Source organism: Haliotis rubra, unplaced genomic scaffold (genome assembly GCF_003918875.1).
Source record: "Haliotis rubra isolate DU_JTF1 unplaced genomic scaffold, ASM391887v1 Scf817, whole genome shotgun sequence".
Classification (NCBI taxonomy): domain Eukaryota; kingdom Metazoa; phylum Mollusca; class Gastropoda; order Lepetellida; family Haliotidae; genus Haliotis; species Haliotis rubra.
In genome coordinates, this window is record NW_025767543.1 from 390,832 (window position 1) to 406,852 (window position 16,021).

Genomic DNA, 16,021 nt, shown 5'->3' on the forward strand with positions numbered 1-16,021 from the left:
GGTTATCATGAACATTGATGGTCGTCTAAACTACTCGGGTTATCATGAACATTGATGGTCGTCTAACCTACCCGGGTTTTCATGAACATTGATGGTCGTCTAACATACCCGGGTTTTCATGAACATTGATGGTCGTCTAAACTACCCGGGTTATCATGAACATTGATGGTCGTCTAACACACCCGGGTTATCATGAAAATTGATGGTCGTCTAACCTACCCGGGTTATCATGAACATTGATGGTCATCTAACTTACCCGGGTTATCATGAAAATTGATGGTCGTCTAACATACCCGGATTATCATGAACATTGATGGTCGTCTAACCTACCCGGGTTATCATGAACATTGATGGTCGTCTAACATACCCAGGTTATCATGAACATTGATGGTCGTCTAACTTACCCGGGTTATCATGAACATTGATGGTCGTCTAACCTACTCGGGTTATCATGAACGTTGATGGTCGTCTAACCTACCCGGGTTATCATGAGAAGTGTGACACTATAACTTACCCGGGTTATCAGCATGAAATCTTATGACGGTGTATCCTCCATCGGCAACCGTGACAGTGTCTTTTGCGATGGGCGTTTCCAGATTCCTTTCAATCAGACCAGCTTCATCCATTCTTCTTATCTCTTCCAAGGAGGTTGATTGGTTGACCTTGAGAACAGAGATCTTGATTCACTAGCGGGCATCGGCATTTTTCTACCACAATGATATTGATTATATACAGACAGACAGACAGACAGAGAGACAGACAGACAGACAGATAGCCAGACAGACAGACAGATAGAGAGAGAGAGAGAGAGAGAATGTCGTGCTGCGTATTCTTCTATTCCAAACTTATGTATGTATGTATGAGAGAGAGAGGTGTTGATGATTTTAGGGTGGGGGGTTCACCCATTTCGTACTGAGGAGGTGGGGGGTCAGCATTTTTTTAACATTTAAAGTTATTTGTATTTAAATATTTATAAATAAGCTTAAAATTATGTGAGGGAGTTCATTGATTTGTACATGACATGCAGGGGGGTGGGGTCACTTAATTTGTACATAAATGTTAGGGTGGGTCATTCACATTGTACATGATTCTCCGTAAAAAAATCATCATCACTTATTGCGAATAACACGACGTTTCGGAGTGTATGCTTGCTCCATCCGAAACGTCGTGTTAATCACAATAGAGAAGTTGACATCCATAAATCGTGCTTTTCTTATGCATTCCACTTCCAAATGCCCTTCAAATATTTGATATCGACAACTGCTAACGTCTCACCCTGTCCATGGCAACAACCCGGAAGTGGTGGCCATGTAGATGCATCGGATGGTTTGCGTTGAAGGTGACGCCCTCGTCAATGAGCACAAACTCCACCGTGTCGTCCAAGTCCACCTTGATGAGGTGGATGCATTCACAGTACTCATGGCTGCAGTTCTTCGTGTTGTGAGGGCCGCAGAACATGTCCTGTCAAGAGAAAATATTAGCTCTTGGAGGTTCCAATATCTGCAGAACCGTTTGTATCAGCAATTTCGTATTTCGTATTCTCCTGATCAGTCCTAGTATTTTATTGGTGTTGAATGCGCGTGTTGCTGCAGGAGGAATGGATTCAAAATATAGACAAATTCAGATTACTCCTTCTGATCAACTCATTCTAAGTTTAATACGACAAATGTTTTCATTCTTGATAATGAAGTACAGAATGTTGAGGACGGTTTTCAGAGTCGGTTTGTATAAATTTATAACGACCTTCTTGATAGCCTATATGGAATGACTCGGTACAAGTTTTACAATGACTGTTTGTTGATGCAAGGAAAAGATGGACTTTTTTCTAAACACCTAAGCCGGAATACTGGTATAACATACTTGGATTCAGATGTCTGAGGGTGCTACGTGAATATTCGCAACACAGGGAAGATACTCGGATATCGCAAGGGGTGTTGGATGGTTTGACTCTCTTTATTTTTGTACTTTTGTACCTATCTTTGCCTACTCATATAGGCAGAATTTTTATTTTTGTGTGTTTCTCATCGCCCGGTCGCAAGGGGTGTTGGATGGTTTGACTCTCTTTATTTTTGTACTTTTGTACCTATCTTTGCCTACTCATATAGGCAGAATTTTTATTTTTTTGTGTTTCTCATCGCCCGACCGACCCTAATTATATTGCAGACCAAAATTAAAAAAACACTGTTTTATTTCAACGCCGCCGACTCGAACCTAGAACGTACCGTCTCGTCATATAAAATGTTACCACACAAAAAAGAGTTATGACCCTTGACAACAGACCGACCATGATATCTGCTACTCGCATAGCAAACGAAAACGAAAACAAACATTTGGTTTATTTTGCAATTGAAGTATCACCTTCACATCCCTTTTAAAGTGGGAGTAGCGTCATCTTAATTTGATAACCTTTTAAAATGTATGACCTCTATAAACTCATTCAAGCACAATACATTTGAGTTAGATATAGAGATTACTAAACGAGTGTCTGTCAGATACCATTTATCTTACGAGTTGTTTCAAAACGTATTTTACGAGCGAAAGCGAGTTAAATACGTTTTGAAAGAACGAGTTGTAAGATAATTGGTATCTGACAGACACGAGTGAAGTAATCTGTTTCTTACACACACCATACAAGCCGACCCCTTCATTAATGAACTTAGACTCTCCCAGTGTGTTAACACGCTGTGAAATTCGACCGATCAGCACAGAACCACTCAAGCATGATTCGACGGATCGGCACTGCTGACTGTTCATAAGTCGACAGATTAGGCCGTAACCCTCGGATGTTCTTGATGCAGATCGGCGGTATTTATAAACGGGATACTGTTGTAATGAATTATGTTAGTGAGTGACTAAGTGAGTTAAAATTTATCGTCACATCGGCAATATTTCAGCCATATCGTAACGAGAACAATTAATTTTATACTAGTAATTAATGGTAAATTGTAAAAACCAGTCAACGAAGGTCAGTAAAATAACTAGATTATCACAGATTCGAATTTAAAACCAGTAATGAGATCTAAAACAGTTTAACTATAGATGACAATACAATATGAAAACAGGCTATATTTTGCCAACAACTGGAGGTAGATCACCATTCTAGGGACCATGGGGACTTACAGTACATTTGCTTCCTGCATGGGCCCTATTTGGATTTATATCATCCTTTCAGCTGTTAGCAATTCAGACAAATCTAGCCATATATTAAAGTTACACATATTCTACGATTAAAAAAATTGAGTTTTAATTTACTGGGAATGTTTTGGGACTTACGTACCCTCTCAGGAGGACGTAATGAAATATGTGATGAGACTGTACAGAGTATAGACCCTTGCGGTCTTTGCAATTTTGATCTGTCGTTAGCAGGAAGCAAAGATTATCCGTCATACTGAAACGGAACAGTGCAGGGGGCTTGTTAGAGGAACCATACGCGGTTAAAACATGCGGGTACATACAACAGATACACAAGGCACCCACAGAGGCACACAAAGGCGCTCACACACATACAGAAACAAACAGACAAACACAAAACTAACAGCATAAACACACTTACATACCCACTCAACACTGGCGCTCAGGCATACACGTTATAGATCAGCGCATTAATCTTGGGGCCAAAATTAATCCCAACAAGAAGTGTTCCATTGATATTGTGGCAGGATGCTTTGGTTTAAGTTCAATTTAAACCGTCATCGTCAGATAATAATCATTGTCGACTGTCTCTGGTGAAAGTCAGTATATAGAGCTAAGACCCCGTTGGTGACAGCATATACCTTGATGGCGGTTTTTAGCTTTACAAGCCCCTCTGCCAGCCATTGACTTTCACCAGTATTTTACCCTCTACGCAAATGGAATCTGTTCTGGCAGACAGTCCACAATGGTTATTGTGATTACACAATGCCATTTAGAAAGTGGTCAAATGTAACATATGTTATATTAAATTAATTTGGGATTACACTTTCTAAGTAAAGTACAGATTCTATTACTTTTTGGGGTTGAGTCCCATCCGGGATTCGGACCCACACACTCAGAGTGGTTATGGTTATTATCTAAGATCCCGTCAGTGACAGTATATATCTTGATGGCAGGTTTTAGCGTTACAAACCCCTGTGGTGGCTGGACCACTCACATCAGTGACTACACCAGTTTGGTCGAACTCACCTTCGGTATATCCTCAAACTGAGACAGTAGGGGTGACGGCGGTACAATGTTGGTGATGTGATTCATCTGTGGCAAGTAGAGTTTATTCTTCTTGTTTACGGCAGCCAAGGGGTATAAATCTTCGTGGTTGAACACATAGTTGTCTAATTTGTTGAAGTCCATGGCAACGTAAAACATTTTATCGGGCACCTGTTTCATGTGGAGGGGATCTGCCATGGTGGTGTTCAACCACGACACGGGGGTCAAGTCAGGGGTGCCCTTCTTGTTCCATGGGTTCAGCAACTGAAACGTGGGTTAGTAATGTTACAGCACATAATCTGCAAACCAAATGAAAGTATGGATTTGATATTACGAAGGTTATCTGAATGGTACAACTATTAACAGTCTCCATCACCAGAATGATGGGTCGGGTAACTGATGTGTGATGACCTTACTCCGTGTTGCCGTTAAAGCGCAGAAGCAAAGTAAACGCGTGAGAGAAGTTTTTGTATCATGTTATCTACCTCTCACATCCACACAGTCGCCACACAGGAGTATGATTCGAGTACCACGGTGGTGGTGGTGGTGGAATTGGGTTTAACGTCGTGATTGAGAATATTTCGCTCATATGACGACGTGCATGCGTGTGTATGTGTATGTGCGGCTGCTTGTACTAGCCCAGACTGAAGCTGAGTTTTTAGTGCTAGCCCACTGAGATACCATGCCGCAGTGAAGCATGAATACCCCACTCAGACACATTATACTGACTCCGAGCCGACCAGTACTTGTTGTACCCATTAATGCCGAGCGCCAGGCAGGGACCAACAAGTACCGTATTTTAACGTCTTTTGGTATGACGCGGTCGGGGATCGAACCCGCGACCTTCCGCTCTCCGGGCGGACGCTCTAACCACGGAGGCGGTGAGTATCACGGTAAACTAAGGGACCATTCATAATTTATGGATAGGGGGGTGATGATAATTTTCAGGGGGGTCACCTATTTTGTTTTGGGAGATAGGGGGTCATCTATGGGTCTATAGCAATTTTGTACATATTACATTAAAAAATAAAATAATGCTTAAAAATTGTGGGAAGCAGGGTCACTGATTTTGTACATGACCAGCAGGAGGTCACTAACTTTATTTTTTTTACAGAAATTGTAGTGTGTGTGGGGGGGGGGGGGGGAGCATTCACATGTACATGTTTGTACATTCGCTTCCGAACCGTTCTGAAACAATCGCCAAACACTGCAATCGCAAGGTCCAAAACAAATCCATGACACCTGAATTAATTACATCAGCATCTAATGACCATTTTTTTTTCTACTTTATCGCCATCAATGATGGGTGTATTCATTCCTTGGCCCAGAAGTTAAGTTAATCAAGCACTGTTTAGGGAAATCATTTCACATTATTTATGATTCAAGTTAGGAAAGTGACAGAGATAATACAACGATTCTTTGACGAATCAGGGCTTCACGTAGCGTTTCTGTGAGATTCTGCGTGTTCACTAACACTGTTATAGACGTCTTTGACTTGCAAACTGTATAAAACCTTAATGTTAACATGAATATAAATGTTCACATCTGCAGACGTGTCATTGGGATCATCACAAAGGTGACAGCATGACATCTGGAGTGTTATCTACTTATAGTTAATGTGGGCCTTATTAAAGGATAGAGCCCTCCGTACTCCCTACTGAATCTAACATTGAAGTCACCTATACGTTATTATATAAGATGTGTTGCCGCTTGGTTGTTATCTTACGTGTCTTACAGGGACAGGTTTTATGAATATTACCTTCGTTATAACCTTCACACTTCACCCGCTCTAAAGGTCAGTAGGTCCACTAGGCTAAAGTAATGCACATCACCTACAGGCTTTCCTTCCCTTCTCTCCGCCAACTCTCATAGTCTGTTGGTTCACTGGGCTCCTGTGTAATGTTCATCACCTTCAGGCTTACCTTCCCTTCTCTCCGCCCACTCTCAGTCTGTTGGTTCACTGGGCTCCTGTAATGTTCATCACCTTCAGGCTTACCTTCCCTTCTCTCCGCCAACTCTCAGTCTGTTGGTTTACTGGGCTCCTGTGTAATCTTCATCACCTTCAGGCTTACCTTCCCTTCTCTCCCGCCACTCTCAGTCTGTTGGTTCACTGGGCTCCTGTAATGCACATCACCTTCAGGCTTACCTTCCCTTCTCTCCGCCCACTCTCAGTCTGTTGGTTCACTGGGCTCCTGTAATGCACATCACCTTCAGGCTTACCTTCCCTTCTCTCCGCCCACTCTCATAGTCTGTTGGTTCACTGGGCTCCGTCTCCGTGGCGTTTTCATACCTCAAGATGGCGACCTGTTTCGCGGACTTCACACTACAATCCGCCATTCCTCGAGTTCGAATCCAATAGTTACCCACGTCCTTGTCAGCGTCCAATATGAAGTCGAACCTAAGAACAGAGACATTATACAGTAAAAATTGTTTCTGACTAAGGCTAATAGAAATAGTGCAACATGTAGTCCTATTGTAAACAATTATTGTTACGGCAGGGAGTAAATAAGTGAGTTTGTTTTAAAGCCGCTTTGTCAGTATGTCAGTTAGATACGGAAGTGCAGACTGACGTAGCACAAGAGCCCAGAATAACTGACACGTTTTGAATTTTGTTTCCACTCTCTTGAAACTCCGGGGTAGCCCACACCACTGGTGGTGTTTACAAACCTTGAACCATAATCAGTTTCGAAGCCAAAGGGAAACAACTCTGCTGAGAGATGTGCGATTCGACTGCGTCACTCGTACTCAAGATGATAAAACTTCGGAACTGATGTTAGAGTACCTCTCTCCAGCGAAGATGTTGAACGAGCTGACAACGACAGGGTCGTGTGGGACGCCATCGGAGGCGATCATGGTCATGTCGTGGTGGTCTACAGAGACCTGGATGGGGCAGTTCAGGATGCCGTTGCTGATGACTCTGAAGCGGTATTTCTGGTCCCTCCTGACTTTGAAGACAGAGTAAGGAGTGTAGACGGTGCTGTTGGTGTCTGTACTGGGGAACGCCCTGAACGCTCCACGACCTAGAGACGGATGGCAAGAGTGTAGGTTGTGTGTATATGACGCATCATTGAACAATATCCTCGTTATATACATCTCACAAGTTAATCACACAGTCTGAACCGAATGCGGGACAACCGGCGATTCGATTGTGTGAGTGAGTTTAGTTTTACGCCGCACTCAGCAATATTCCAGCTATATGGCGGCGGTCTGTAAATAATCGAGGCTGGACCAGACAATCCAGTGATCAACAGCATGAGCATCGATCTGCACAATTGGGAACCGATGACATGTGTCAACCAAGTCAGCGAGCCTGACCACCCGATCCCTTTAGTCGCCTCTTACGACAAACATAGTCGCCTTTTGTGGCAAGCATGGGTTGCTGAAGACCTATTCTACCCCGGATCTACATGGGTCTCCTGCGATTCGAACCGACAATCACTCGTTATGGCTGTCCCCAAGGGACGCAACCCTCTGCATGCACATCGAGAAGCGGCGTCTAAGACACCTTGGCCAAACCCAGCAAACACCTAGAGACAGACTATGCTCATACCTTAAAAAACTTTTTTTTAAAAGCGTTCTCTGCAACTATCACGATTTCACCTTGTTATACTTATGATCTCTGAAACGTTTTGAACCTCGTATGAGTTTCTGTATGTCACAAATTAAGAAGACTTTTACTGCCTAGAAATATGATTTGGTCAATAAATTCATGAACAATTAAGGGCAATGTTAACAAGTGTTTAACAATAGACAGCAGACCACACACTACTCATTTTACTTAATGTAGTTAGTTCTATAATTATTTATTAACAAAATGACTAAGTGTCTTCAATACGGAACCTTATTTGAACATCTTTATTCAAGGCGTTTTTATGTATAGTATCAAAATAGTCGATGCTGCGGTCTATGAACGTCTGCAGTGAGAATTCATATTGATATTTTAAGCTCATGAAGAGGAATTGAAAGTATATATCACCATTGATGAGCATAGACGCAGGTTTGTTGTCGTATCCAGCGTGATGATGTCCGGCAAACCTGTTAATGGTCAGTTCCACAAGCCAGTCATGTACAATCATGGTGTGTTCCGGAAGGTCATGGTCGTACAGGTGCGAGGCAGGATCACGTGACCGAGGTTCCCGGATGATCAGCGCCCCGAATAAACCATCAGAGCGATGAAGGCCAGCATGGCCGTGCCAATAGAGAGTACCCCGGTTACCTGCCTTGAACCTTCAGGCACAAGAACAGCGTGTCAAAATGGATCCTGAGATTCAGGTATATATATCAACGTCGGGAAGTGAAATTCTGTATTGCCATCGTAAGCCAAATGCAAAACGATGAAACAAAGGTAGTACGTTTATATGCGACATGGCTATTGTCTTTAATCCAGTATTAACTTCCCTTGTATAAGCTGTATTCTTATTCTATGTATAGTTTATTTTTCGTGATTACGTTTTGGTTCAACGCCGCATTAAGCAATAAATCCACAATATAAATGTCAGTATCCCTATGGCCGGTCCTGGACCAGACGACCCAGTCATTAACATCACGAGAATTGATCGCAATTGGGATACGATGACATGTGTGACTGAAGTCAGCGAGTCTGAACACCCACTGCCGTTAGTTGCCTCTTACGACAAGCATGGGTTGCTTAAGACCAATTCTAACCCGGATCTTCACGGGTAACGTTTTATCAGTGAGCACCTGTATTGGAACTTGGAGTGTGGTGTTATCGGACACTGGGTTATCATGCTGACACCGTCATGATGCTGATAACCTTTCTGGAACACACCGTGCCAGTGGATGGTGGTTGCCTGTGACCCGTGTAGCTTGTTGTGCACGTTGACGATGATCATGTCGTTGTGACATACCTTAATGGATGAGAAAAGTAAATGCGTTCATAGTGTACACTAGGCGACCTTGCTCTCTTGACGCACAGCGCGTATACATTGTAAAAACCGATTTAACATATTCAGCCTTCACAGCACAATAGTTGCGATGAGCCTTGCCACTAAAATAACATACTAGGGATTATATATACCATTCGTGAAACCATAATCGGGTTGGACAAACATTGAATGTACTGTCGGGCTTGATTCAGCAAATCAAAGACGACACAATCACTACCATGAAGAAAGCTTGGTTAATGACGTACAGGGTCTGAGTAGGTTTTCGTGTCTCCCGTACAATATAACTTGGTATATAATTCTCCTGGCTATGTTTGCTGACACCTCTGTAGAGCGTGTGGGGGAACACGCTGCTTGTAGGGTGACCCTTATAACATGGAGTGAGTGGTGATGTGTGGTAAGTATAGGATTTAGCAAACACCACGATGTCAGGTGCTTGTTTGTTTGCTAAACTGCACGCTGTATATTACAGTTGCAGTAATCTTAACAAGTACACGTAGTAGTCAGCGACCGTCGTAATCTGTGCACATTGCCATGTTTTACATATACGGTATTTCAGTGAGAGAGTGAATTGAGAGGCTTGATCACACTGTCAGTATTTCAGTCATATCGTTACGAAAACATTATAATACATTCATCTTACATAACGTTATATCATAAAACATGTCAACAAAGGCCAGTAGAGTGTGTGAGTGAGGTAAAGTGTTACGTCACAATGGTAATATTTCAGCCATATCGTGAAACGCTTACTGCAGAGTTAAATACAACGAAGCAACATTTTGCTCGCTTTGACAGATGGCTTTGGACTAAACAATCTGCTTGACATCGATACAAGAATCTGTATCGAAACGTCGCATATTCCGAATAAAGAAGTTTTTTATCCATACAGTGTGTCTGTATAATCGATCATCCAGCGACTTACAACATGAGTGAGTGAGTTAGGATTTACAGCTACATTGGCAATCTTTTAAACGGGTCTGTTTTTATTTACCATAAATACATGTAAATTAAAAACAGCCTGTCAACGAAGGACAGCAAGAGCAACTAGACTGTCACAGTCAGTACGCACCTGATATGCGATTGAATGCATCAATCCAGTTAGGGAGCATGACCACCATGCTTCTGAATTATCAAGATATCTGGCTTGGTGAGGTGAGGTGAAATTGGGTTTTAACGTCGTGCTTGAGAATATTTCACTCATATGACGACGTGCATGTGTGTGTATGTGTATGTGCGGCTGCATGTACTAGCCCAGACTTAAGCTGGTTTTATAGTGCTAGCCCACTGGGATACCATGCCGAAGTGAAGCATGAATACCCCACTCAGACACATTATACTGACTCCGAGCCGACCAGTCCTTGCTATACCCATTGATGCCGAGCGCCAGGCAGGGACCAACAAGTACCATATTTTAACGTCTTTTGGTATGACGCGGTCAGGCGAACCCGCGACCTTCCGCTCTCCGGGCGGACGCTCTAACCACTACACCACAGAGGCGGTCTATCTGGCTTGGACTGACATGACGTTACGTTTCGATGGCTGGCTCGCGATTTCGCGAGCACCTCGTGTCATCATTATTTGGATAGTTCAGATATATGCTGATGCTATCGTTGAAATCGAGCGGTGGACTCTGCTCTCAATAGAGATTTATTATGAATTTGCAAAAGGTTTTTATCGCTTTCATTCACGTTGAAACGCAGCAATGGAACATTCGTAGCCATGGCACTCTCAGTCCAGCACAGAAAGAAAATGTCTTACCTGTATCGCAGGTCCTGGTAGCATCCTGTTAGCTGTGATGATGCCTCTCCCTACGCCATCAGTAGCGACACAGTGCGGACGGTAGCAGTCGGTGATGTTGTACGGACAGTCGTAGCAAGCCTTGGTCAAGACATAGTAGTCTTCTACTGTGAAGTTGTAGGTGCACGTCATAGGGGGCGCTCCCTCCCCACACTCACGAATACAAGGGTGGCTTGCATAATCTGAAATACATTTACATGTGTCAGGTTATATATAGGTACAGGGCGGATATTACTAGTTGAACAGGTAAGGATCGGACAGTATCAGCCGCTACAAGAATTATGAATTGGTCTGATAATGGTTCGGACATTGAAACGGTATGGTGTACCCCGTGAAGATTCGGGTATTGATCTTCAGTAACCCATGCTGTCGTATGAGGCGACTAACGGTCTCGGTGATCAAGCTCGTTGACATGTCATCGTATCCCAATTGCGTAGATCATGCTGTTGATCACTGGATTGTCAGACTCGATTATTTACATATCGCCGCCATATAGCTGGAATATTGCTGGGTGCGGCACACATACACACCTATGGTCCTTTCTTTTCCGAAGGTTGCCTAAAGACAGTCATGGAAATATAAAGACACACTTAATATAGTTTAGTTTTATTTTGGGAGGTTATAATAAAAGTATCCGTTGACAGTAAAAGAGCGAATATTACACACAAACACTTGATAAACATGACTCTTTGTCAATCTAGTGTGATACCGAATTACGTTGCACTATTTTTGATGCGTCAGTAAGATCTGCCTTTAAGAGACGATGGGAAACATCACTTCTTTCGCTGTATGTCTGATCACCACTCATTGCCTACACACGATAATGATATTGGTTCAAATGTCCCGTTGCTGCACGAGACCAAGATGTCATAGTTATAGTCACCTAAACACAAGCCATTAAATTTTACAGACATGCAAAAGAGTTTAGTGTATCTCGGGTAATTATTCAACTTTAAAGAGGGCGTGGTACACCCCGACAGAGAGGTAGACGAAAACACGCTTTATGTAAGTCACCTTCACCTTCACAAAATACCAGAAGTGATTTCTTGATGAATAGTTTGGTTTACGTCTCAACAAACACATACCGTACCAGAGTGATGGTTGACTGCACACCAGGTTAATGTCCATCAACAGTGGTCTGACCTCGTATCAAATAAATATCGCAACATTATCCGAGAGAACACAAGCTGCCTGGGGTATAAACGGCCGAGGTTTGACCTCGTATTAAATTTACATCACAACGTCATCTGGGAGAAAGACATCTCCCTCAACCAGTATGTGTCATTATAGTCAAATACAACTGTGAACTGGCTGACCTTCCTTTTCAAAGGCCATGTTTATCTACAACTCCTCCTCTTGCTAATGGAATTGAATTACCATGTACCCTGAACAGATTGGCGTCGGATATTCCTTGGGATATTGTTCTTAATTTGCATTTTTTTACAACTTACAGTAATTTCAGTTGCCTAAAATAATTTATGAATGACTATTTTCCTATGCAAACAATCAAATTAAAGCGCAAGTTCTCACAGTGAGTTATAGTTATATCATGAACCTGAATAAACGTTATACTAAAGTATCATAATTATAGATTTAGTCTTTTATTGGTCCATATATATACAATGTATGACATAATACAACATATGTATTCCTCGAAGTTTGATCTCCACAGCCTTTATAACCTCCTTTAATATGTTTTTGTTACAAACGATTACACCAATCAATTTGCACTTCTCTTCAGCGTTAGATGCCCTGTCTTTCTACTCCTTTGATAACGTATTGTGATAACAGACAACCTTGTCACAGAGTCAAGAAATTAGCTAAATACTTGTTTACACCAATCATGTTTCACTTCGCTTCAGCGTTAGATGCCCCGTCTTTCTACTCCATTTATAACATATTGTGATAACAGACAACCTTGCCACAGAGTCATAAAATGAGCAAAACCATTGTTTACACCAATCATGTTTCACTTCTCTACAGCGTTAGATGCCCTCTCTTTCTTCTCCATTGATAACATATTGTGATAACAGACAACCTTGCCACAGAGTCAAAAAATGAGCAAAATCATTGTTTACACCAATCATGTTTCACTTCTCTACAGCGTTAGATGCCCTGTCTTTCTACTCCTTTGATAACGTATTGTGATAACAGACAACCTTGTCACAGAGTCAAGAAATTAGCTAAATACTTGTTTACACCAATCATGTTTCACTTCGCTTCAGCGTTAGATGCCCCGTCTTTCTACTCCATTGGTAACATATTGTGATAACAGACAACCTTGCCACAGAGTCAAAAAATGAGCAAAATCATTGTTTACACCAATCATGTTTCACTTCTCTACAGAGTTAGATGCCCTGTCTTTCTACTCCATTGATAACATATTGTGATAACAGACAACCTTGCCACAGAGTAAAAAAATGAGCAAAATGATTGTTTACACCAATCATGTTTCACTTCTCTACAGAGTTAGATGCCCTGTCTTTCTACTCCATTGATAACATATTGTGATAACAGACAACCTTGCCACAGAGTCAAGACATAGGTTAGTGCTTGATAACACGAGTGAAAGTCCTTTTGGTGTCCTGTTATGCGGAATAAACCACCAGGTAAAGTACTTCTTGTGACAGCAAACGTGCCCAGTTAGTGCGAATGCCATGTGTCCAGTTATTATACGTCCAGTAATCAACAGCTAAATAATGAAAAAAAAATGCAGTATTATGCCGGGACCGAAAACGAGTCCAGTTGCCGAGAACAAACAGGTGAAAGATGTTCAGTTATAAGATGTACATTATATATATATTAGATTTTCTGCTTGTGTCAGATATTATCACTTTAAAACATAATTTACATTTCCTAATATTAATGTATTCATCTTGATCTAAAATACATCCGTCAGTTTACTCAAACCACTGATCTCCATAGTTGTTCTGGAAGAAGCATGTAAAACTGACCAACATGTATTGAAATATGATATCTCCTTTTAGTTTCAAAACTATTATGACTTGATTTTTGTTCTTTTAATCAGTAGAAACAGAGAATTTCACCCGAGTGTCTTTTGATATCAAATATATCACCACGAGTTGACAAATGTACAAATATATTTGCCTTTGACAACGAGTGTTGATATATTTCATATCATAAGACACGAGGGTGAGATTCTATTTATCACCACTTTTCATTAGTTTTTAAAGAAAAATGTACGTCTCTGAACACGGTACTGCCATTAGACTTGCAATGCAGCAATGTCATAGCATTGTGACGTCATCATGTTTTTGAAGTCATCGCATTGTGAGTTATGTGTTTGACGACATCAGGGCATTGTGCAAAATCTCCTGTCAAAACTATATCTCCTAGGAAATCGTTTGATCTTACACACGCAATATCTCTTGTGGAACAGACCTTTGGGTGATAAATGATCATCTCGTAAGACCTACTAGAAGTTTATTTCGGAGCGTGACAAACCCTTGTATATTAATGAATTGATGTCACTGAAGGTCAAGTAGATGTGTCTTTAGGAGCACGACATGGCTCTCTCTATTAACGAGATGACATTACTCAAAACTGGGCACAGTTTCCAGCTCTCACTGCTCCTTATATCGCCAGAGACGATATTCATCTACGATGTTGATGATACTGACATGTGCCTTAAGACTCGTAGCGACTTCTTTCGAAATTTTGTATAAACATGTATGTCAGAGATGTACACGTACCCTTCATAGGCAGTGCTTACGACTTCCTCACGTTGTGTGTGTGTGGTTTTTTTGGGGGGGGTGTTCAGTAAAAAGCGAAAGGTTTGAAGGAGAATTTCTTGAACCTAATCCCAGTGAAGAAACTACGAAGCTGGAAAACCCGTCAGCAGCGCAACAGCGGCAGTATATATTCAACCCGGGTCCAGATCTACGTGTGTTGACGTCGACAACACACGTCGGCCCACACGTCTTAACCTGACCACTTCCGTCCCGGCCGTAATGCCCAGTCCTTCCACTTCCACTGTCCATGTATCCCACATAAAAGGTGGCATGTCAGGTCTTTTCCAAATTGGGAATAGTAGGGTGATTATCAACAGTTATTAAAACTTTCCATGAATACAGTTAGCGGCGACAAAACTCAGCGACTTCACGGCTTGAATTTGGACAAGTCGATTGTCATACAGTAGGGGAGATCAATAATTGGCTTGAGAAAAATCAAATAATTGTACTTGCACACAGTTTAAACTGTACTTGTTTTAATTTATGTATGCTACTTGTTACAAATACAAGCATACTGGTTCCTGAAATAAAGTATGTATGTTGTTGAAAATGTCTCATTTTGTTCATTACACAACTTGTCCCTCAACGGGACGATTCCAAGCGATTTCCAGGAAAAAGGACCCTTCGCGCCTTGTGTTCTTGCGTGTTTTAAAACGCTTATTAGTCGTGCTAGAATGAAGATAAAGCGACACTGTTTTCAATTTTGCGGTCCTTTATCGTTGATTTAAGACCACTAAATGTTTCTTTTAAAACCTCACGCAACGCGTTCGGTTTTTAAATTACATTGAGCGGTCTTAAATCAACGATAAAGGACTGCAAAATTGAAAACAGAGTAGCTTTATCTTCTAATTAAGAACGAGCGAATTATCTTTTCACATAACCATCAGCGTTACGCAAAGACGTCCTTCTAGGAATGATTGAATATAGGGTGGCATTCTTAAGAAATTAGTACTGAATCGTAAACACTCACCCGATAGTTCATATTCTCCTGACGACAGACACAGGCCACCAAATACCACCAACAGACGTCCTATCATCTCGACCACAATTGTACTTGTGTTGACCAAAATGATTTACCACACCTACAACTGACTTGACCAGTCCTCAACAGGTCAAGCTCTAAACTAACTTTTGTCCGCGGCATATATGTGGATTGTGGATAAAGGATCAGTGAAGTGTGGAGCCTGTCCTACATATGGACAATGGAAGCTAGACATCGCGGGTATCTGCTGGGAAGGGGCAGTGATGGTTGTTATTTCTAGCACTTATTTGACGGGCTACGAAGGCTTCTTATCCATGTGCGAGTGTAATTTAGGTTATCGGTTACCCAGTATTTCTTTGCCGTTTATTGGTTAAACGTTGTTTTCCATAAAATCTGGACCTGTGAGG

At 41.7% G+C, this 16,021-nt stretch overlaps 1 protein-coding gene across 1 annotated transcript; it reads right to left on the reverse strand.

Annotated features, from left to right (window-relative positions):
* Positions 1–503: 503 nt before the first annotated feature.
* Positions 504–15,755, reverse strand: LOC124261937 (laccase-5-like). The gene is made up of 9 exons (XM_046696304.1): positions 15,603–15,755; positions 10,842–11,062; positions 8,881–9,047; positions 8,156–8,406; positions 6,962–7,199; positions 6,400–6,577; positions 4,162–4,443; positions 1,276–1,461; positions 504–662 (listed from the first exon to the last, which is right to left on the reverse strand). The coding sequence occupies exons 1-9, from the start codon at positions 15,667–15,669 to the stop codon at positions 504–506; spliced, it is 1,749 nt and encodes a 582-aa protein (XP_046552260.1). The 5' UTR covers positions 15,670–15,755.
* Between the last annotated feature and the right edge of the window lie 266 nt (positions 15,756–16,021).